Raw genomic sequence first — 24523 nt, forward strand, 5'->3', positions numbered from 1 at the left:
GTTCAGCAGAATACACGTTTAGTTTACTGCGCTGCAACCAAGAAGGCCTCCTCGACAAAAGTCCTAGTACCCTCGTATTTTACAACATTCAGAGTCTTGCAGAGATGCAATTTTGCATTTACTCTATTTCAGTATATATTTAAATGTATGTACAAATATATAAAAGCTGGTGGTTCATCCAATTTTAGCTATCTATATATTTTCCTCTAAACAAAACTATACAAAGTTTAACAGACGAGGTATAGGAACTAGCTTCCTTTTCACCATCAAAATTGAGTTCAGACACTCGGAAAGCAGCAACGGATCAACTCTGTGCTCGCGGTCAATTGCCATTACCTCTATGATCTACCAAGATGTTCGAACTTCAAAGGAAATCATTGTTAAAGGTAAGAACCCTGTCCCATGTATGGGATCCCGGCCTAGTGTTGTTTGAAGATGATCGGGCAAAGTCTTAACCCTCAACCTCAAAGCCTGCAGTGTCGATAAATTTGATTTCCCAGCTCTGTTACTCAAGTGGAGCCATGCATGGGTGCTGGGTAGGCGTTCCTCCCAAGGTCCTTCTTAGAATCCATTTCCAACCACAAGATGTTTAATCATGAAAATCCTCATAAGGTGAGGACCCACTTGAAGAATCACTTTCAAATGGAGTGGTCTCCCTTGGTGATGAGGGCAGCGATTCTTTCTGTTGGGAGGTTGAACCTGAAACAGACCAAGCGCATCACTCAAAAAATCAACTCGGATTGGACAAGTGCTAATGTTCGGAGCTGAAATCCTGCTACCATAAAGAGATTAATTATATGTTTAGGTATCACAAACCTTTTTGTCCTCTTGAGCGGAACTTTTTCGTGTGGCGCCTGATAAGCCTCTTGGCCTTGGTTATTGTGAGCTGCCTAGCGAAGGGAGAGAACTCTGCATCACTTTCACTCCAATCGCCTTGGAAATCATTTTCTGCTTCACCCCTCATCGTCCTCAGGACAAATGCCTTTGCCTTGCGGCGTTGAGTATTGAAAAGACCTCTAATGGAAGTGACAAATCCATCACCTGCCCCATCACTTGGACGCTTAAGCCAAGTCATTGGATACTGATCAGATTTTCCTGCCTGACCTTCGTCATCACTGAAATTAAGATCACTATCAGGTACACCAGCCCCACTTGGTTCCCTCTGACCATGTGCTTTGTCTTTGAACTTCTTGCCCTGCAAAAGTTAACGATAGAAAGAACGATATGATTTAACTTACTTCGCAGCTCTGACTGAAGAGAGCATATTAGAAATAACAGAAAATGCATATCCTTTCCTGCATTCCTGTAACGGACTTCAAGACACCCCATATGATATGCTTCTTAACACGGGAGAATAAACGACGCCAAGTCCCAGTGAACTCAACACGGTGAAATGTATCCATCAGCAACTTGAGATCATTCACAACAAATCTTGATCCTTCGTAAGTAACCAACAGCTCAACCTGTGCAAGAATAATACAATTTTTTTTTCCTGAAAAAAAAGAAGAATACTCGAATAGAAAGGCTAGGATAAAGAAATGTAACCAACCTGGCTTATCTTGATATTATGAAACTCCATCATTTTCCGAGGCCTGGATCTTTTCTCTTCATGGGACTTCGCTACCTTTTTTTCTTCGTGAGAGGACCTACCAGATTTAAGAGTTTTGGGATCTTTCAATTTATTCCTCGAGGATTCATCTTGTTGCTCAGCAGAATCAAGAGGACCACTTTTTGAAGAAATGCTCTGTAAGACAAGCTCATAAGCAACATATTCTGCTACAGTCTCTTCCCATGATCTATCAAAAGAAGATGTTCTTCGTAATTCTGGGACTGAACCACCAACAATATTAGCTGTTGGGTTTTGCAACTTCGACGCCTGCATACAGGTTTCACAACTATTTGGTAAAAACAAAATGTAGTTTACGAGACAATAACAAAATGTAGTTTACGAGACAATAACAAAATGTAGTTTACGAGACAATAGACGAACACAGGTAATGGAAGGAAGAATAGTTTATTGTTATATTTTCGATGTATTACAATACATTAGTTTAAATAGAAAAATACAAGGAGCTAAAATAGGAAACTAATAGCTGTACACTAATATTCTTTCTAGATCCTTAGTCATTGACTATCCCTAATTACATTCCTATCATATCTCCTAGAATCTGGTACTATTAAACTAAATATCCTCTAATTCAACACTCCCCCTCAAGTTGGCTGGTGGATATCTTTCCATAGCTAGCTTGCTTCTTAAATCTTCAAAGTGTCTTTTGTACAATCCTTTGGTGAGGATGTCTGCAACTTGTTCAGTAGTAGATACATATGGAATACAAATCATGCCACATTCGAGTTTCTCCTTGATAATTGTTTGTCAACTTCTACATGCTTGGTTCTGTCATGGAGAACTGGATTGTGAGCAATTGAGATGGCTACCTTATTGTCACAGTAGACTCTCATGGGAAACTGTTTTAAGCCATATAACGACCTTTTTAGTCTGCATACTTTGTTCTTAGCATGTTTTCCTTCAAATCCAGGTGGCAAGCTCATAAATACCTCTTCCTCCAAGTCTCCGTTTAAGAAGGCATTTTTAATGTCTAACTGATATAATGGCCAATTAGAGTTAACAGCCAGAGACAATAGGACTCGGATAGAATTGATCTTTGCTATAGGGGCAAACGTTTCTTGATAATCAATACCATGCATTTGCGTAAATCCTTCCGCCACAAGTCTTGCCTTGTACCTTTCCACACTACCATCAGCTTTACACTTAATAGTGAAAACCCATTTACACCCTACAATCTTCTTTCCTCGGGGCAAATCAACTACCACCCAAATTCCACTCTTTTTAAGAGCATTCATCTCCTCTAACACTGCTGATTTCCATTTCGAGTCATCCAATGCTTCCTGAATGTTCCTTGGAACAAACATATGTTAAATTTTTGAGGTAAAGGCTCTATGTCTATGGGAAAGCTTTTTTATAAGATAGGTATTTGGCAATAGGATGTTGAGTACAGGTTCGGGTTCCCTTTCTAATGGCTATGGGATTATCAAGATCTAAAGGAACTTGGCTTGATGATTCAGTGTGATCAGAAATAGTGGAAGTAATTGTAGGTAAGTTAGGATTCTGAGTACCTTGGATAATCAGTGAATAAGTGTTCGAGACTTCTGATTGGCCTTGCGTGGAGACAACAGCTGGCTCTCTACTAGTTTTATGATTCTTTCTTCTAGAATAAACCTGAAGCTCAGAGTTCGGTTTTTGTGGAGCCATTGGTAGGATTTCTCCCCCTGTTGGAGAAACAGTAAGGCTCGGCATATTAGTATTAGGGGACTCTAGGTTTCCCAAATCCTGAACATCATTGCCTTGTTTAAAAGAATCAGTGGGTAATTGGATTTGAAATAATAGTTTTAGGTCAGGAAATTTTGTTAGAAATCTCCCAAAAATTTTCTTCACTACTCTCTTTCTCCCCCTGAAGGAAATTTTTCTGAAAATAAGAAAGATTTTCTACAAATGAGACATCCATATTGATAAAAAAAAATTTCGTATTTGGATTAATACATTTGTACCTTATTCGGGGCATAACCAACAAAAATACATTTTTCAGCTCGAGGGTCCAATTTAGACCGAAGTCTATTAGGTAAATGAACAAAAACAATGCATCCAAATACTTTTAAAGGAAGATTGGAATGAATCCGAGTTTCAGTGAATAATTTTTTAAAACTTTCAAGAGGTGTAGTGTAGTTAAGAACACGAGTTGGCATTCTGTTAATTAAATAGGATGCTGTTAAAATAGCTTCTCCCCACAAATATTTTAGAACATTCATTGAAAACATAATAGCACGAGAAACCTCAAGTAAATGTTTATTTTTCTTTTCAGCAATTCCGTTTTGTTGTGGAGTATCAACACAAGTGGATTGATGAAAAATTCCTTTTTCCTTTAAAAAATTCCCTAAAACCTCATTGAAGTATTCAGTGCCATTATCAGTATGAAGGATGCCAATTTTTGTTTGAAATTGGTTTTCAATCATCATGTAAAAATCTGTAAACAACTTTTTAACCTCGGATTTTTCATGCATTAAATAAACCCAACACAAATGAGTATGATCGTCAATGAAAGTCACAAACCATTTTTTCCCAAAAACAGTGGTAACTGTCGGATTCATACAACTATTGTCAGATTTGGCAATAGCTGTCATAGTGTATAGTTGACAATTGAAATGTATATATTTAGGAGAATTAGGATTCGTTCCTTAGATAGGATATTTCCCTAGAATAGATATCAATCAATATATGTAATTAGGCAGAGTAGGCAGAGTTTCCTTTTTTGTTTATCAAATCAGCCTATATATGAATGTAACCACTGATTGGAATGAAATACAGAAAACCATTTCTCTCTTTTTTTGCGTTATGGTATCAGAGCCCTAGGGCATTCCTTTCTTGGGGTTCCTTCGTGCATTTGGCCTTCATCGCCACCATTAGCCTTTTTTTGTCATTACGGCCTTAATTGCCGTTCTTGCTGTTTTTCTTTGGCCTTCATTGTCGCTGGTAGTTGTTCACTTCAGTGGTTCTTTCATTGCTGTCCCTTCCCTGAATCATGGCAGAAACTAAAACCACCACTCAATCCGAAGAAAATACCTCTCATCATTCAAATGGTGATCTGCAGAATATTCGTTCAACATATAGGCTGAATGGAAAAAACTATTTAAAGTGGTCTTAATTAGTCCGAACCTACTTGAAAGGCAAGGGAAAGCTTAGTCATCTTCTTGGAACCGGACCAAAAAGGGGAGATCCGAAATTTGATGCTTGGGATGAAGAAGACTCCATGATCATGTCATGGTTATGGGATTTGATGAATCCTGAAATTAGTGATACCTGCATGTTCTTGACTACTGCCAAAGAAATCTGGGACTCCATTCAACGCACCTACTCAAAAGCTCGTGATGCAGCCCGGGTTTATGAGATCAAAGTTAGGGCAACTGCAATCAAACAAGGAGGAAAAACCGTGACTGAGTATGCCAATTCACTAAAGAACCTATGGCAAGAACTTGATCATTATCGAGTTATTGAAATGAAGTGTGCGGATGATGCTGCAACTTTGAAGAATTTCATTGAGAAGGACCGGACCTATGACTTCCTTGCTGGACTCAATCAGGAATTTGATCAGGTTAAGAGTGCAGATTCTTGGAAAAGAGGAGACGCCTTTTTTGGAGGAAGTAATTTCCCTTATCTTGTCAGAGGAAAGCAGGAGGGGTATTATGCTAGAGCCACAAATTGCAGAAGGATCAGCATTGGCAACCTTGACAACTCGGACTGAACACACAAAAATACCAAAAAATGGGAAAGCACAACCAAAGGCTGAGTTAAGCAGATTTTCAGAAAGTGGGAGAGACCAGACAAGATTTTCAGGAAAGGATAATCGGGACAACAAGGATAATTTGTGGTGTAACTATTGTAAAAAACCGAGACACACCAAGGAGACTTGCTGGAAGTTGAATGGTAAACCACCTAGTCGAGAATGGGAAAATCGTGGAGGCCAACAGAGAACTCAATCTCAGGCTCACATGACAGAACAAACCAATCACAACGAGGTATAGGAGAAAGGAGGTCTTAATAGTGAAGAAATTGACAAACTCAGAAGCTTGATAGGATCCCTCGAGAAGCCCTTAGGTACATGTTCATTGGCACTCTCAGGTAAACCTTCATTCTCTTTTGGACTATATGTCTCAGGAAAGTGTTTGACTGATTATTGGATAATTGATTCGAGGGCCACAGATCACATGACTCACACCTCACAAAATTTCAGCACCTACACTTCATGTCCCAGTAATAGGAAAATTACAGTTGCCAATGGCTCACTTGTTACGGTCATAGGGTTAGGAGATATCCATATAAGTCCATCTCTTGTACTTAAAGATGTTCTTCATGTACCAAAATTGTCAGCAAACCTTGTCTCGAATCAAAGGCTCACAAAAGACCTAAAATGTTGTGCCATTTTTCATCCTTCTTACTGTGCTTTCAGGACCAAGGCTCGGGGAGGAAGATTGGACTTGCTAAGGAAAGGGACGGGCTCTATTATCTTGAACAACTGAGTACTTCGAATAGGATCATGAATAATTTGTCTTTATCTTTCCTTAGTTCTTCAAATAAAGATGCCATATGGCTGTATCATTTGCGTCTTGGTCATCCATCTTTTAGAGTCTTGAATATCATGTTTCCCTCCATGTTTAAGGGATTGAAAGTTACCGATTTTCATTGTGATGTTTGTGAAATGGCAAAGCATACTCGTGTATCTTTTCCCATTAGTAATAAAAGATCATTGCGTCCTTTTGAATTAATTCACAGTGACATTTGGGGACCATCCACAATTCCAAACATTTCAGGGGCTCGATGGTTTGTTTCTCTAATTGATGATTGTACTAGGGTCACATGGCTATTCTTACTCAAACAAAAGTCTGAAGTGAGCAATGTTGTCCCTAACTTCCATTCCATGATCCAAAACCAGTTTAGGGTAAAAATTACAAGCCCCAAATTACAAGCTTTAAGTCTGACAATGCAAGGGATTACTTCAACCAAATTTTGTCACCCTACTTTCAAAAGGAAGGTATCATTCATGGGTCATCGTGTGTGAGCACACTACAACAAAATGGGGTAACTGAGAGGAAAAATAGTCATTTGTTAAATACCACTCGGGCATTGTTATTCCAAGGGAATGTTCCTAAATCCTATTGGGGGGAAGCCGTTCTCACTGCCACATACATGATCAACAGACTCCCTTCACGAACATTAGATTACACAACTCCCATGGAAAACCTTGCAAAGTTTTATCCTCATGTCAGAACATCAAATGGCCTTGCACCTAGAGTCTTCGGTTGTATCTCTTTTGTCCATATCCACAGCCAAAATAGAGGGAAATTAGACCCACGGGCAATTAAGTGTGTGTTCCTTAGCTATTCATCTACACAGAAAGGATATAAGTGTTATCATCCCCCCACTAAGAAAACTTTCATATTTGCCGATGTTACCTTTGTTGAAAATAAAAACTACTTCACAGAGTCTTATCTTCAGGGGGAGATCTCACTTATGGAAGATAAAGACTATGGTGTTAGTGATGATCTTGCTTCTTTTGAGCCCTTTGATTTACCCTCAACTTCGTTGTCTCCATTGTCTCCGTCCACTCAAAAACAGAATCTTACATCTCCCACTAAACCTGAGTTTGAGTCAATTCTAGAACCAGAACATGTGTCCACTCCAGTGTCTGGTCATACTCCTGTTCGTATTTATGATTCTATGCGATTTCCTCAAGTGTATTAAAATGGATGCATTGGAAAAACACAACACTTGGGAGATCGTTGATAGACCGAAAGGAAAGAATCCAGTTGGCTGCAAATGGGTGTTCACTCTCAAATACAAGGCTGATGGTAGTCTTGAGAGGTATAAAGCAAGACTGGTTGCTAAAGGCTACACTCAGACTTATGGAGTTGATTATCAAGAGACGTTTGCCCCTGTGGCGAAGATGAATACCGTGAGAATCTTGTTATCCTTGGCAGCTCATTTCGATTGGCCAGTTCAACAATATGATGTGAAGAATGCTTTTCTGCATGGTGATCTAGAAGAAGAAATTTACATGAATATTCCACCCGGATTTGAAGGAGAAGGCACAAATAACAAGGTGTGTAAACTGAAGAAAGCGTTATATGGACTAAAGCAATCCCCTAGAGCTTGGTTTGAGAGATTCGCTAATGTAATGAACAAACACTTTTCATCAAGCATTCAACCTCTGGAAAAGTGATAGCTCTCCTAGTGTATGTTGACGATATTATAGTCACAGGAGATGATGAGGAAGAAAAGTCTGTTTGAAGCAGTGTTTAACCAAGGAATTCGAGATAAAGGAGCTTGGAAGACTTACGGCTTGTTCTTTTGGAGTTTAACTTGAGTATAATTCTTGAGTTGAATTTGAGTTATAACTTGAGTTGAACTTATAACTTGAGTTTGTGTTTGGTTATGTACATTTGAGTTATGGTTTGAGATAAGAATCTTTTTGAGTTTGTATCTGAGTGAGTCAAAACTTGAATTTGTATTTAGATAGTATTTTAATAAAAACTCAATGCTGATGAAAAATTTTAATATGATATATGGGTCGGGTTTTATTCGTCTTTACGTTGTCAACGCATAGAAAAAAAAATCATCTCAATCAGAATTAAAACAAAAAAGTTATAGCATTTTTAAGAATAAAAAAAATACTGTTCATTAATTTGAGTTCGAGTTTCTAAACTCGAGTTGAAGGGAAAACTTGAACTCGAGTTTTAGTCCTAAACTCGAGTTTGAACTCGAGTTTAAACTCGAGTTTAAACTTAAAAGAACATGAACTCGAATAAAGTTGTAACTCGAGTTACTTTTTTTTGAGTTTTTCACTCAAAAGAACAAGCCCTTAAGTATTTCCTTGGAATTGAGGTTTCATACTCAAGACAAGGAATCTTTATCTCACAGCAAAAGTATGTCACAGATCTCTTGAAGGAAATAAGAAAACTTGGTTGTAAGCCAATGTCTATGCCTATTGAACCAAATCAGAAGCTGGGAAGCAAAGGAAGAGCCGGCTGTCGACAGAGAAATGTATCAACGTTTGGTGGGTAAGCTTATCTATCTTGCTTATACTCGGCCTGATATAGCTTATTCAGTAAGTGTGATCAGCCAATTCATGCATGATCCGAGAGAAAGACATCTACAGGCTGCCCACCGTGTGTTACACTACTTGAAAGGTAGTCCAGGAAAAGGAATTCTATTCAAGAAGAACAAGGAACTCACTTTGGAAGTATATACAGATGCAGACTATGCCGGTTTAGTGGTAGACAGAAGATTGACATCTGGATACTGCACGGTTCTTGGTGAAAATCTAGTAACTTGGAGAAGTAAAAAGCAGAATGTAGTGGTGAGGTCTAGTGCCGAATCAGAGTTCAGGGCTATGGCTCAAGGAGTATGTGAACTATTGTGGCTGAAGATCATCTTGGATGATATGAAAATTAAGTGGGAAGGTCCTATGAAGTTGTACTGTGACAACAAGTCAGCAATAAACATTGCTCATAGTCCTGTACAACATGACATGACAAAACACATCGAGATTGACAGACACTTTATCAAAGAAAAGTTGGAAACAAGACTGATCTGCATGTCTTACGTGCCGTCAGGGGGTCAACTGGCAGATGTCTTGACTAAAGGACTAAACATTATAGCTTTTCATGGTTTGATTTCCAAGCTGGGAATGGAAGATATCTATTCTCCAGCTTTGAGGGGCAGTGTCGGATTGATACAGCTGTTGTCAAATTTGGCAATAGCTGTCATAGTGTATAGTTGACAATTGAAATGTATATATTTAGGAGAATTAGGATTCGTTCCTTAGATAGGATATTTCCCTAGAATAGATATCAATCAATATATGTAATTAGGCAGAGTAGGCAGAGTTTCCTTTTTTGTTATCAAATCAGCCTATATATGAATGTAACCACTAATTGGAATGAAATACAGAAAACCATTTCTCTCTTTTTCTACGTTAGTAACCCTAGAAGGTCCCCAAACATCACTGTGAATTAAGTAAAATGGTTTTGATGGTTGATAAGGTTTGGGAGAATAAGTAGCCCGATCGCTTTTTGATAGAAAACAACTTTCACAATGAAGAGATGAACAATCCAATCCTTTAAATAAAGTAGGGAATAATTTCTTAAGATAAGGGAAACTAGGATGCCCTAGTCTAAAATGCCATAACATTATTTGTTCTCTCATAGAGATAGAACTAATACTACTCAAGCCTTGAGCCTTTTTATTACTGAAGATATCATCTTCAAAATAGTAGAGACCATCTATCATCTTAGCACTGCCAATCGTCTTCCCCGAGTTCTGTTCCTGAAATTCACAGTGAGATTCAAAAAAGACAACACGGTAGTTAGAATCTTTGGACAACTTACTAACTAATAAAAGGTTACAAGCAAGTTTAGGGACATGAAGAACAGACTTAAGGTCAATAATTTTTGAAAGTTTGATCCAACCTTTTCTTGCAATAGGGGAATATGAACCATCGGCTATTCTGATTTTTTCAGAGCCGGAACAGGGTGAATAAGTTTGGAATGGATAGGAAAAACTGTTCATATGGTCAAAGGCCCCCGAATCAATGATCCATGGGGTAACAACAGGATTTAAACGACAGGACGAGGCTTTTGGGTTGTTTACATGTTTGAGCTAGGGAAGGAGTACCAGAAGAAGAATTGGACTTTAGCAGCTTTAGTAGGTGATCCATTTGCTCTTTGCTAAGGGGGAACGCCTCGGCTTCATGCTGCGCGGCCGGGTCCGCCTTCCTGCTTGCTCTTCCAATTCGCAGGCTTACCATGAATTTTTCAGCAGGTTTCTCGGGTATGATAAGGCTTTCTGCAGTGGTCACACCAGACACGAGGCTTCTCATCAAATTTTTTTCCAATATTTGCTTCGGCGGCAACCAAGGCAGAGGTCTCAACAACACCATTTGATGATGATTTTTTTCCCAACATGACCAACCGACGACTTTCTTCCCTCTGAGAAGACTTCTCCGATTGAAGGCAGAGGCTACCTTCCAATGATTCTCCCTCGAACTTCATCGAATTCTACATCGAGCTTGATGAGAAACTTGAAGATACGATGGTCTTCGACAGTCTTCTTGTAATAGTTACAATATTCAGACGATTTCCATTCATAATCGCTGAATAGGTCAAGATCCTGCCACAGGTGCTTCAAGGAGTTGAAGTACTTTGTAACGCTGTCATCCCCTTGACGGATCTCTCCGAGTTTCAACGTCAATTCAAAGACTTGGGACTAATTTCCCAGATCTGAGTTCATCTAGTTAACATTGTCTCATAGTTCTTTCGCCGTGTGGTAACACATATAATTGGAACTGATGTCCTCCTCCATGGAATTCACCAGCCAAGTCATTACCATCGAGTTTTATGCATCCCAGGTCGAGTAAGATGAATCCTTGGTCTCTGGTTCTTTCTTTTCCCCGGTCAGGTAACCAATTTTGCCCCTGCCTCTGATATACATCAGCACGGATTGAGACCAGCGGAGGAAGTTTTCACCATTCAGCCGAATAGTGGTGAATTGGACAGAGTGAGTTTCAGAATTTTGGACTTGAGACTCAGGATTTTTTGTCTAAATAACAGAGGAAGTGGTGGATTCGGATGCAGCCTCAGACATGGCGGCTACGGTTTCTAAGGGTATCGGCAATGGCTCTAATACCAAATAGGCGAACACAGGTAATGGAAGGAAGAATAGTTTATTATTATATTTTCAATGTATTACAATACATTAGTTTAAATAGAAAAATACAAGGAGCTAAACTAGGAAACTAATACCTGTACACTAATATTCTTTCCAGATCCTTAGTCATTGACTATCCCTAATTACATTCCTATCATATCTCCTAGAATCCAGTACTATTAAAGTAAATATCCTCTAATTCAACAGAGACATCAAAGAAGATCAAGGGAAAATGGCCATCTGTTCTACTGTATAATAGATGCAATATAGTAAAATCTAGATAAGGTATGACAAGTCACAACAGCATCTGTTGTTCTTATTGTCTGGTTGATCCTCAACATCCACATGAAAGAAGATGATGCTTGAATAAATTATTTTTAGTAAAAAGAAAGTGCACACATAGGAAAAAAAACTCGGAAAGAAACCCAAGAGACTTTGAATAACTCACTTGAGTAGAATCAGCAAGAAGCAAAGGTTGATTAGTGGAAGATGCAAAGACACTTGATCTTGATGGGAACTCATTCTCTTTTGTTGTATGACTGCTTGATGCAGCAGCTTCATGAGTTGAAGAAACTTTCTTCACACGTTTTGAACCAGCAGTTGTGGAAACCTTCCAAACTTCCTGCATTTCACAGCGTGAATGAGCAATGCATTTAGTTTTCTAGACAAATCACTTTCATTTGAGCTTGACTTGCATAAAAGAGCGGAGGAGAATTTGAGTGAATAAAATATTCAACTGACCTGCCGCCTTTGTGAATCTTGTTCTTCTTCTGGGAAAAAATACTCCCACATCATCCGATACATTGTCTCTGTTAAATGGATCTTGAGGGGGTAAATCTCAACCTATAGTGAAAACAACTCGTCAAGCAAGTAACAATGTTCACAAAGTCCGAATCTATTAACTGTCATTTACGTATGTTGTATGTTCCATCCATATGTTCCCACTTTACACAAAGCCAATTTGAGAACTAGTCTTTTTTCCCCAATCAGCACAAGGGCATGCCATAAAGCTACTCCTTGTACAAATTCATAGGTCTTGCATCATATGCTATGTCTAAACTAGAAAGACCTGTTTCTAGCACTACCGTTTCCTTTTCTCTATTTCCCAAAAAAAAAAAGCATTTCATGAAATTATATATACACACACTTATATATAAACTTATTACCTGAAAAAGTTCGAGAGGAGAATTTCCATCTTTTGGGGCGCCCTGCTTTGCATCCACACGAAGCATAACTTTCCTGCAGGCAAAACATACAGCCAAACTTTATGATGTACATTTTTTCCCAGGAAGCACAAGAATTCTTTTTTTGCTGAAAAAAAAAATGCCCGAGAAAAGAAGAAGCATGCAGATGAGTTTTGGAAGGCAGGACATGCTTCTACTTCTTTGAAAGAAAAAGAACAACAACAACAAAAATCTAGAAACTTTATGGTCACATGAAACTAAAGTAAATATAAAATAACACAAACAAAGGTGACCACAAGTGGAATGGTTGATCACTTAAAAAAGTAACTTTTTGAGACCATAGATACAGCAGGGAGGAAAAAGTGCGTACTTTCCCCATTCTGGTGGAGGATTCCATGCTGATAAAAGCATGTCTGACTTAGCATAAGGCAGGCAGTTTCTGACAACAAAATACTTCGTTTTAAACTGAGCAACTCCGACATCCTTGTAATCTCGATCAAAGTCGTAAATCTGTATGATGGGAAATGTAGAATTGCGTCAACCATATGTCATGGAGCATTTAGTGGAAAGAAACGAAAAAACCATATTCATGTCAAATGCTACCAAAAATAGATCGAAGCATAAAATACTGTCAAGTGTTATTGAAGATGAGTACAGCAGACAAAAGGCAGGATTCAATTTTCACAGCAAACATGTGATGTAGCTTTACTTTACAGATTAACATTTTATGAGGGGAAAAAGGTACACAACACCACATGCAGCAAAGAGCAACATCTTCTAACCATTCGCAAGGTAGAGAAGTATAGTTTTGTGATAAATTTTCAGTTCTTAGTTGGCATCCAAAAAGTGTACCATTAAATTAAAGAACACAAAATTTTAATTAGAACAATTCATTGATTATCAAAGGATTTTAAGCCATTTAAACCAAAGAATTGCAATCTTATCCATATACGAAGATATTTCAAGTCACCCTCTACGCAATTACACCAAGGAAACAAAGTGATCTTCTTTTCTTCTCTTTTTCTTTTTTTTTTTAAAGAAAAAAATAATAATTTAAAAATGCCCAAAATCATCTGCAGTGTACAGGGAGTATACCCTGAGGCTCTGCTTGAGGGTAACAAGGCTATAGCCTCATGGTACCAGCATGAGGTGAAAGCGAGTACTTTCTCTGAAGGGCTATATTGCAATGAAGGGCTTTCACCAACAAAATGCTCAAAACAAAAAGAACATGTGGGTTTATTTGGAAACACGATATATGCAATTCGAATTGGTGAATCTTTCCAAATGGTAACATTATTGGCATAGGGTACTTTTTTAAGATAAGGGTATCTATCACAATAAAGTCTGGGTTAGGAAGAGTTGCCATTATGAAATGCAATCTCAATTTTTTCCATGCATTGCAAGTTGGTGCAGAACAACATTCTTATCTTTCAATAGGAAAAGAAAAACGTTAGCAAGACCTACAGATGCTCACCAAGTCATTTATCTCAGCTTCAGCAAAAGATTTACCATCAACAAGCATGCTCCAAACCACTTTGTTAATTCGCAAAGAAATGCGCATGGCATATGATGGGCTTTTGTTCTTCTCCTTTTCCATCAGTCGTAGCTGGGCAGCTTTCTGTAAAGCCATCCTTAATGAAGCAGATGCTGCCTTCCTTGATTTTTGTGCACTGACAAGCTCTCTTTTCAGTCCTTGTACCTGGAATTGTGAAAACTCATTATGTTTATAACAAATTTTGAACAAAAAAAATTACGTGCTTAGAGACCCCACAACCACATGAACAAACAGAAGAGACGTACAGATAGATAGGACAATACTGTGTAAACATGAGCACTAAAGACGGAGGAAAATTGCTCACTTGTACTAAGTAAGCATATACTTCAATATTACAATATTGAAGTACCTAATCTCAAGTATAAAGTAAGAAAAAGAAGAGAGAAAAGAAATGGCATGATAATGAGAAGACGTAAAAGAAGAATAAAAAAAGAAACATACCATTGTCCAACCCCATAATGACACTTTTGGTACGGAACTACTATCTGAATTTACCATTTTTTTCATTTGTGTAACTTTGTGTTACAGGAATGTTTTCTCTTCAGTTAAGAAAAAAGCTACAACTATGAGTAATCAAAACCACACGCTACAATGAACCTTCTAATATATTGCCCCTATTTCAAAAAAAAAAAAAAAAAAAAAAGAACCTTCTAATATATACATTTTCTAAAAGATACATTTCTCACCAGCATAGGTCTTGAACCAGAAATCATCCAGAGTTCTCCCTCCTTTTCAGGGTTTAAGTCTCCAAAAATGTCACACCGAAAAGACAATTTTCTAAGGTCATTAAAAATCAGCTTGTGCTCCCGCTCTTTCTGCTCAAGGCTAATTTTTGCAAGCTCCACCTCTTCAACACCATCAGGAACAACCTCATCTGCCTCCTCCTCAACATCCTCATCATCTTCAGCAGAAACAGCAGGAAACGAGAGACTACTTTTACGAGGCCTAAATACATAATAATTTGAAGAGTTAAAAACAATCACATCACATGTCTCATAAACTTTTAAAGCCCGAGTTCAAGATTTAATTTGACTACACAGCAACAATTGGATTGATATTCACGACAGATTTGGAATAGACTGGTTAAGCATTCAAGCATTCCTTGTTGTACAAATTAAGCTATATCTTGTCCTTAACGCTCAAGCTGTTAGAAAAACGAGACAAGAATAGTTTTTAAATGTTAAGAGTATGAAAATATCAACCTCGTGAATATATTCTCTAATTGACACCAGGATAACTAATACTCCTTTTCTAACAGCGAACCTTAAAACACTATGTTTTGCTCACAAGAGCAAAAATTAACTGATAATTTTAAAAGGTTTCCTGTTCTACAATGACTAGGGAAAAAGATTGATCATATAATTTTACTCGGCAAAGTTACAAAGACATACAGCCATTTCTGTACCACATATTGGAAAGGAATATATGATTTTAAGGCAAACCTCATCCAATCTTATGACTTCAAGCCAAAGTCGAACTAATATATAAAGAAAACCCATAGAATGAGCCACCGTGAGCATATAAACTTCAAACAAGTATAATAGAGCAGATCCTGCAGAATGTAAATCAAAGGAGACCTAAAGCGGTTCTCATCCTTACTTGGGAAGACGAGCAAAAAGAAGATTTGTCAAGACATCCAGCATAACTTGAAACTGACGAGAAGTCATTGTTGCTGTGATATTATGAGAATTAAAAATGAGCTCTTTCAGGGGCTTCACCTGTAGAAGAAAGATAGAAAGGAAAGGAAAGTCAGATAAAAGTGTTGCACATATCATAGTGAAAGTCGATGTTATCCAACAACACACACAAAGGAAAATATCTCATTACCTTTAGTTCTGGAGTCCCACCTTTGTGCCTTGTGTACCGAAAATACATATCACAGGGCATAAAGACTCTCTCAAGAAGAGCACCAGTACGTTTTACTTTGGGGGAATTTCTAAAAATTTTGGGAAGCCACTGCAATCCAGCCCCTGGATCAACATCTGTAGGAGCCACATGAGCCTGAACATGCTCCAACATCACGGAGAACTCCATGCATTTCCATGTCATTTCAGGTTCACACTCGGGAATATGGACATCTCCACCACCAAGCGCTTGCTCAATCATCTCAAAACCAACATGAAGGATTGAATGAAATGATCGTGCTAAAACACGGCCACTGACAGCAGCAAGCAGAAATCTACCCTGTTTGGCATGTGCAAAAAAATTCTAAGTGTTTGCAACTCCCAGCCAATAAATGAAAGCACACACGCACACTCACAATTCATGTTAGCTCGCACCTGTCTTTTTTAAATGTATATAAATATGACAAGTTTTCAATGGTAACATTTCCATCAATGGTTACTACTAAATATAGAAATTCGAGGACATGGCGTGATAAGAATCCAATCTCATCAATTGTCATAATTTTTTTTGGTCAACTATCCAATTTATTACAACTGTCGGATCAATATCTTATGACTAAAATAATAATACCCATGACGGGTAATATTAGAGTAAACATTAAAACCACAACCATATAAATATATATATATATATATATATAACCTGTCTTTACTACACAAGATCTTGTCATTTACGCTGGATATTGAAAAGTCAACGCAACCAGATCTTGGCAAGATATTATTTTCTACTATACGGTTCGCTATTGTCAAAAAAAAAAAAAAAAGGAGTACAAGAAAAGGATAGCAAAATAATATTCCTCCATCATACGAAATTACAAGGGTAAGGGAAATCATAATTCCGACTTGGCGACTTCTAAAAGTTAGAACTTACATTGGCTTCTTCTGAGTTAAGATTAAATTGTGGCTCAATAACATTCACCATGAAATGACGAGTCCCCTCTTCCTCAGAGTCATTTAACTTTACATCTTTAACTGCAAAAAAATTAAAATAAAAAATAAGAAACCCCTCAGCAGAATAGATGGATCATTGCGCAGAAGGCTCAATTTATGGTCAGGTGATAGAATACCACCCTAAGTGTCTGACACTGATCATTCATATAGCAGAAAAAAGAATAAATATAGACACCAGAACTCTGATTCTCTAATGGTCAAAAAACCAGCAGTTCTTAAATTAACATTGTAAAAGTAGAACTCCAAGGGGATCGAAGAATACCAACAGAGATGAATGATGAGTTATCCATTTTATCAGCAGAAAATGAGTTCTCTACTTTAACTGAATGGGATGGAGATGAAACTGGTATGGACGCCTCTGTATGTTGGGTAGAAGCATTTGTACTATGGCTGGTAGTAGGGAGCTTTGAGATACCACCTTGCTGCGAATCAGCTCCTTCATGTAGTTGGTTCTCCTCGAGCAATTTTCTTTGGGCATACTGTCGAGATGGAGAAGGCTTTGGAGGTTCAAATGCTTTCGATATGCCACCAACCCAGGACCATACAGCATCCCTGTTCTCAATAGTCCACAAAAGCTTGAGACCATAAACAAAAATACGTTGGCAATTGTCAGCTATTACCACATTGTATCCATCATCATCACTTGGATCAGATCTTGTATGTTCATCACTCTCGCTCCCATTTTCAAACTCAGACCTCACGTATGTCATCTCAAGATTTTTTCTTCCAGCTTCTTGCCAAGCTAACAACCTAGCAGGGTCAGCCTTAGGAGCCTGCCTTCTGATTGTGAAATAATCGGATGACAACAAAAATTCATCATCACGATGTTTCTCTGTGCAACTATTCGTGTGGTTACCTTTTTCACTAGCAACTCTCTCGCTGGAAGCAGATTGTGAATTTTTCCTTGTCACTTGCACTACCTTTGCAATACTAGTACTTTCATTGTTATTTAAAACTGCTTTAGGCATGTGAAGGTCAAGACCCTGGTAAACAAGATCAAGGGGGTCACGCTTGCATTCAAAAGTATACTTTTGCTTGCCTCGACTATAACAGAGTTCATATTTCAGCTTTGTCATATTGAACATCAATCCTTTGGCAGGATCATCATCGTCCAATGGCATGTGCTTTATACAAGTAGGAGTAGCATCAATACGGAGCATAAACTCTGTCATTACTTTGTCTAATGACAAGTTACCTGATCTTGGGGCTCTTGGAACTCCAAAACGAGGCCAACGAGAGAAGGACCGCAGTTTGTGAGGAGGAATATAATTCATATTCCAGAACTTCATTATCCATGCTAAATCATGTGCACCAACATTCACTGTCGGCAAAACAACTGAATTGCTCTCAAGTTTAACAGGAGGGCCAAAGACCGTTCCATCTACATCAGCAGCATCTCTCATGGTAGAAGGGGATTGCTTTTCACAGGAAGGAGGTCTAAGAGAAAAGTTCCAGCGAAGGGACAGCGAAGTAGATCGGAAGGGATCAAAAATCTTTTGATGAGGTTCACCTTCAACTGGAAGTGCATGTAAATAATGATTCAGGGGAGTGCCAGATTCACATTCCCAATCCATTGTAACTTCAAGAGTGAAGGCTGGGGCTTCAATGAATGCACCAGATACACCTCTACGAAGTTTTACACCACGACTGCTTGCCAAACTCTCTAAACTGCTTAATAAAATCTTAAAATCCTTTGCAGAAACAAAAACACGACCATCTGACTGCTGAATCTCCATATAACGAGAGATTATTTGGAGTTTGTCAAATTTCTCATAAGGATCAACAGTTGCAAGAATACTCCATCTGGTTTCAGAGAAAAATAAGGTGATATTTCCATGGATGTAATTTCTTACATCATCCCACCAAGGTAAACTCCGTTCCTTTTTTGGTGGCAGTGTTTGTGGGAGAGAAGAATTAGCAAGTGACTGATCTCTAACACTTAAATTAGCTCTGCGAAGAGCCACTGTAAAAGTGTAGCTAATATCAGCAAAAGCTGGTTCATATCCCACTCCGAAGGAAACTTCAGCTTTATGAAAATAAATAGGCAAATCTGAATATGTCTTCATTGGTGGTGTTGTACCGCTAGCAGAACGAAGCATGCGCACTTTTCGCCATCTCCCAATGTAGACATCTTGGTAAATTTGTGGCTGAAAACATGTGGCCTAACTCGAAGAACAACAGTCACAAACACACACCACAGTTAAAGAAGTTTTATGTGTCCGGAAATAAATTCAATAAAGCCCATCAATATAAGGATGTTTCACACACACACAAAACTTCCTTCTATTGATAATTAAATCAATTTCCAAAGAAAGAGGACGAGAGGTCCGGTGAAAAGAAAGAGAAATGGGAAAGCTGAAAAACATAAGAAAAAACTAAAAACAAAGATTAGAAACCTTAAAAACTCAAGCACGTTTTATGAAAAGAACAATAAATAAAACAATTATTATAATCAGCAAAAACATAAACCATTAAGCACGTTACCAGGCATTAGTAGGTGCGTAGTCAGCAGAATTTATTTCTCAACGATAAATTTGAGAACTGTGGTATTTTAGAAACCGTATTTCTCAAAAGCAACATGGTAACTTCATAAAGAATATCTCCACTTGTTATCACTTTAAATAATTCCGGTCTAATAATTATTAGTAGACACCTTATGCCGGAGACAGCGTTCTAATAATACAAACACACACATATATATATCAAGCCAAAAAAAAAATACTTGTTATCGAAGATTTATGTCTAAAGGGAAACTTTCCAAACATAAAGACATCTGAACAAAAGTCAGATCTAGTTAAGACCGACCCTTAATCAGATTGAACAATTTTATGTATGAACAAAAGTCAGATCCTGTTAGCTAAAACCATTTATCAGATTGAACAATTTTATGGTACATTATTTATCTGCACGTCCTGTTGGGACTTGTATTTTAATTTAATTCTTGTTTTATTTTAGTGTGTTTATTAGAATAGAACTCTTCGTTTTTCTGTTATTATCTGGTTAAGGAGTTTGATTAGGGTTCTAAACATCCTAAACTGTACGGTTGTAGGCATGTCCACAATTTTAATATCAAATAATACAAGTTGCAATTTCTCAAGTGTTTTATGTTTTTCTACTACCCTGGTCAGCCAAACAAGGAAGTCCAACACAAAAAAGAGATGAATCCTACCTGTTGTGCTAGCACAACGCGACCTTCACATTTACCGGAAGTAGCAGAAAAGAGAGGAATATTATAATTGCGTAGCTGAACAACAAGAACGCTTGTATGTAAGTTAATATTCCTCCCATATAGTCGAGAAAATGGTATGTTGTTTTCACGACATACAGGATCTAGCTTCTTTAAAACCTCTATCATGCCATCATCCCCCCCATCAATCCTTGTCAAGCTCAAATCTAAATCTGTGGCAGTGATGGAAAGAAGAGAAGTTCTAGCAGCGCTAGGCTTAAAACCAGCCTGGAACCCTCTCAAGCAAGCACCTGAACCTTCTGCAGGTAATAGATTCTGACATGCCTTGTAATATGATCGAAATGATTGTTTATAAATCTCTTCCTGCAATTTGCTAACAGCTGAAGGATCACGTACATCAATCTCAATTCCATTAAAGCAAATCTTTCTTTCTTGACTAGAATCATTTGTTTCAGCAGCTTTAGGATTGAGCTTGGAAGTAAATTCTTCAAGAAATTTTAATCTCACAGCTAACTCACAAGCCTCATTCTTCATCAACTGATAGTGTTCATCAAGCCAACCCTGCATGGGTTCCTCCTCAATATCAGCAGTTAGCTTGCGTATACAAAACTTTACACAGCCAACTTTCATTGAACTAGGCTTCTTAGCTTTTGAGTTATCTTTCTTTATCGGGAAAATAAGATTAGTTTTAGCAGCAGTAATTAGTTTAAGACCTCGCAGCATATCCTCAATAGAATCATCAATGGCACGCAATTGCAATCTATATGGCATGCAAATATGAACATCATGACCTTGAATTACCCAATCCCAAGTGGTAGTTGCAGGCACTTTCACATCAGATGAACCTGTTGAGACGCTAGGGATACGTGAAATTTGCATGCGACTACTTTTTAATACTCTGGAACCATTAAAACTAAGCATAAGTCCTTCAAGAAGTACTCCTATACGGGCATTTTCAGAGAAAATTGACTGAACCCGAACCAATGCCTCAACCCCGTCTCCAACCTCAGCACATATGCTCAGCAGTTCCACATCAACAGCAAAAATGGATTCCTTTTTCTTGTGCTTATCAAAAGTTCCTGGCTCAGTGCTGGCATCTTTCTTCTCTTCAGCATCTCGCATACTCCAAACATCTTCCATACAATCATTATCATGTCTCTGAAGCTTCTGATTGTGTACCAGTAACTTCAGCTGTAAACCCAGTTCAAACAGTGTCAGATGTACATCAGGCTCCCACCTAACTGTAATATCAGTTGCACTGAAAAGAGAGCAGACAGAAATCTCCTTAAGACCACCAGAACGTCGCACAAATTTAGCATTTTGTATGTCAAACAACGTCACTTTAGTTTCCAGTTTTTGTTCGTCCAAATATTCCTGATAGATTGATCTGGCTCTTTCAAGTTCCACCTGTGTTGGCTGTTTTTCCTTGTTCACGCACAAACTAAAATGAAAGATGTCAAGAGAAATTGAATACTTCAACTTCTTGCATTCATCAGAAATTGTGGACATCACATCTGCACATCGAGGTGTGCCATCTGCTGATACACTTACGGTAACTCGACCACCCTGCGATCCATAATTTACACGCTTGGGGTCTGCAACAGCCGTATTTTCCAGACCTGAATCACCATAGAAATTTACTGAACATCTTTCGAGAGTAAATTTCAAAAGTCGAGTCCCTTTCCCAGACGATCTGGATGAACGTCCTCCACGCCCGTGGGATGTTTTTTTCCCAGAAGCAGACAAAGTTTTTAGAAGAGCTTGAAAAGACATAGCCGTTGATATAAGTGACTCAACACGCTTGAAAGTGAAATAAACACCCATACCAGTTACATCAACAGATAGAGCCAATTTACACCTAGTACCATCTTCTTCAGATGATTCCATATCCTTTTTTCCCCAATCCAAACTAATCTTTGCTATGTGCACTAAGGAACCTGAATTTGATTCCACGCCAAAAAGGTTTTCTTTCAAGCATTCTTGGTATTCATCTGCCATGTGCAGATTGAACTCACCAAGTTCCATGTGTACAGCAGTTCCAGTATTAGAAATATTGTTTGCAAACACGTGTGACGATTGAGAGCAGCCCTGTATTTGGAAAATCATAAGTCAACATGTAAAATCAAAACATATCTGAAAGGGAAAGGGAAGTCAATCACTATTATAAAATGAATTAAAGGTTGAAGGACTGGAAATAGAGAAAATATAACAGATGAAAGACACATAAGGAATCAAGGTAATAAAGATAAAGGCCTGCTAACTACTACATATAGGCAAATTAACAGGTTTAAAACAGCTAAACACTAGGTAATCCACGATATAAAACAATATTCTGGAATATACAATTAAGGATTCAAATAATTAATGACAGAAGTTACGAACCCTGTAATTAGAAGCTACAGAATTCAAGGGATTATCTTTCTTACTCTACTTGAATTGGCACTTGGAGGGATCTTTTATAATGTCTCTCTTTCCTTTTGAGGGACACATTGTCTTTTTATCCCTCTCACTGTACTTTCTTTACCTTATACTATTATACATATATATACAAGTGTGTGTGTATAAATATATATGTTTATTCATGCACACACACATAAATAAAACAACTTGCCAATCTATTAATTGCAATGCTTACATGATATAATGGCAAACCGTTGAGACTATAGAGTATAATAGTCATCTCAGGGGCTGAAAGAGTACACGTCCACATGATAGGTTTGACGTCACTAACTGGTGCCTTTTCAGTAGCAGAAACTTCATCCCGAAGCACCATCCTCTTCTTTTTAGAGAAATGGAAGCGCAACCATGGCTTTAACCTACTTATTATGAGGTTGCATTGAGTACCTCCCAGTTTTACATCAACTTCAGCTCTAATAGGTGAAGATGGCTGACAAGTAAAGACATCCACGAGTTGTCAATAAAATAACAACCAATTAATAAATTCCATATCTACTCAATATCTCAAAACACTATGAACGAATACAAGATAATATGAAAAAACACTAATATTTGGAGATTCTTACAAAATCAGACAATGGTACTGATGGACCGTCATCTGTCCTATCATGAGGCTTCTATCTCAAGTTCCTTACCACAATTGAACATAAACTTTGATTCGCACTGATTTTTGTACTTGTGTAAGATTACAGACTTCCGTGGGAAGTAAGCAATGCTAACCTATTTGTGTAAAATTTGAAAAAATCTCCAACAATTGCTCAAAACTATTGTCAAAGTCACATGCTCAATGCTTTGGATAACATCAAGAAGTTACCTCAACTATGAGACATTTAAACATGCATTAAAAGCAAAGACTATCAAGTTGACAGGGTCATTATGGTGCATATTATACTTACCTGTATCGGAATGTAGACAAGTGAGACGACATCCACTTTTAGTATCTCTAGGACAGAAGTGCCAGCTTCTCTAAGAAGCTGAAATGTCATGGAAAAACTATTGTCAAGAAGAGGCCAAGTTGAACGTGTTCATTGCAACGTTACAGCATTAAAGAGCTTAAATAACACCAACAGATCAGCCATACATGAATCTCACTAAAATCCAATTGAACATCTAGGCGTGTACTCTCCCCAACGTCTTCATTGGCTTGTGATTTGGTGCTCTTCAACTGAATTCCCATGATGTTATTCTCGACAACCAAATCATATTCAAGATGTACAAATTTCACATCCAGCTTCGGTAAATTGAAGCAAAACTGCCAGAAACACATAAATTCGAGTGTCAGCACTGAATATAGCTCACTTGCTCTCTCTTTCTCTCTTTGTTTTTTTTTTTTTTTTCTGGGAAGCATTGAAGCATTGCTTAGTTCACAATTATTCAGACTCGTTTCAACTCCAGTTAAAGACAGCTGAAAATGTTCTCTTTAGCAAAAAATTGTGAAAGCAGAAAATTAAAAAAGTGTCACTATAATAAACAGGAACTAGAAAATATGCTTCTTACATGCTAATAGTAGAAAGACAAATTTGCTTTCAGAATCTAAGAAGATGATAGCATTGTGCTATTGCTAACAAAACGAGATGTTCAAATAATCTCTTTCAATCTTCTATAAGTCTTCTGTTTGAACCCCCTAAGTCTATGTTAATGCATCTTTTTCGAAGAAAAAGTTTTCAAATAAAGGAAAGGAAAATAGGAAAGAAAAACGAGTAAAAATCTTCACAAACCTTTTCGGGAAATAGAGAAGCATACTTTGAAAGAGCAACAACAACGCTTTGTTTTTTGTTTTCCTTTCTTGAGTCCAACGAAGCAACTGTCGTTTCCATAACTTTATCAGATTGAGAAGAGGATTGTAATGAACTCTTGCTTTTTGAAAGCATCTCCTCATTTAGGTTCACAGTGACCTCTCCACTGGTAACGTCCACATTCTTGATAACTACACCAACTTCCCTACGTCCAAATGAAGTGAATAAAAAAGATATTAACCAATTTTTTAGGGTCAGGTTAAAAAAAAGTAAT

The 24523-nt window shown here is 37.8% G+C and overlaps 1 protein-coding gene across 2 annotated transcripts in view; it reads right to left on the reverse strand.

Annotated features, from left to right (window-relative positions):
• Window positions 1-8: 8 nt before the first annotated feature.
• LOC21394818 (protein SABRE) overlaps window positions 9-24523 on the reverse strand; it is a 28918-nt gene continuing 4403 nt past the window's right edge. The window contains exons 5-23 of one of the 2 annotated variants that reach the window (XM_024167655.1): window positions 24232-24454; window positions 23595-23765; window positions 23410-23487; window positions 22692-22943; window positions 20039-22144; window positions 17132-19031; window positions 16790-16890; window positions 15842-16198; window positions 15614-15732; window positions 14701-14959; window positions 13934-14158; window positions 12830-12969; window positions 12442-12514; window positions 12017-12118; window positions 11724-11897; window positions 1550-1876; window positions 1296-1463; window positions 817-1195; window positions 9-699 (exon numbers count right to left, since the gene is read on the reverse strand). In XM_024167655.1, coding sequence (XP_024023423.1) covers window positions 590-699; window positions 817-1195; window positions 1296-1463; window positions 1550-1876; window positions 11724-11897; window positions 12017-12118; window positions 12442-12514; window positions 12830-12969; window positions 13934-14158; window positions 14701-14959; window positions 15614-15732; window positions 15842-16198; window positions 16790-16890; window positions 17132-19031; window positions 20039-22144; window positions 22692-22943; window positions 23410-23487; window positions 23595-23765; window positions 24232-24454 — 7264 coding nt within the window. In that variant the 3' untranslated portion in view covers window positions 9-589. The remainder of the gene's footprint in view (window positions 700-816; window positions 1196-1295; window positions 1464-1549; window positions 1877-11723; window positions 11898-12016; window positions 12119-12441; window positions 12515-12829; window positions 12970-13933; window positions 14159-14700; window positions 14960-15613; window positions 15733-15841; window positions 16199-16789; window positions 16891-17131; window positions 19032-20038; window positions 22145-22691; window positions 22944-23409; window positions 23488-23594; window positions 23766-24231; window positions 24455-24523) is intronic. The other variant, XM_024167657.1, reaches the window with a different exon arrangement.

This window comes from Morus notabilis, unplaced genomic scaffold (genome assembly GCF_000414095.1).
Source record: "Morus notabilis unplaced genomic scaffold, ASM41409v2 Scaffold732, whole genome shotgun sequence".
NCBI classification, from domain to species: domain Eukaryota; kingdom Viridiplantae; phylum Streptophyta; class Magnoliopsida; order Rosales; family Moraceae; genus Morus; species Morus notabilis.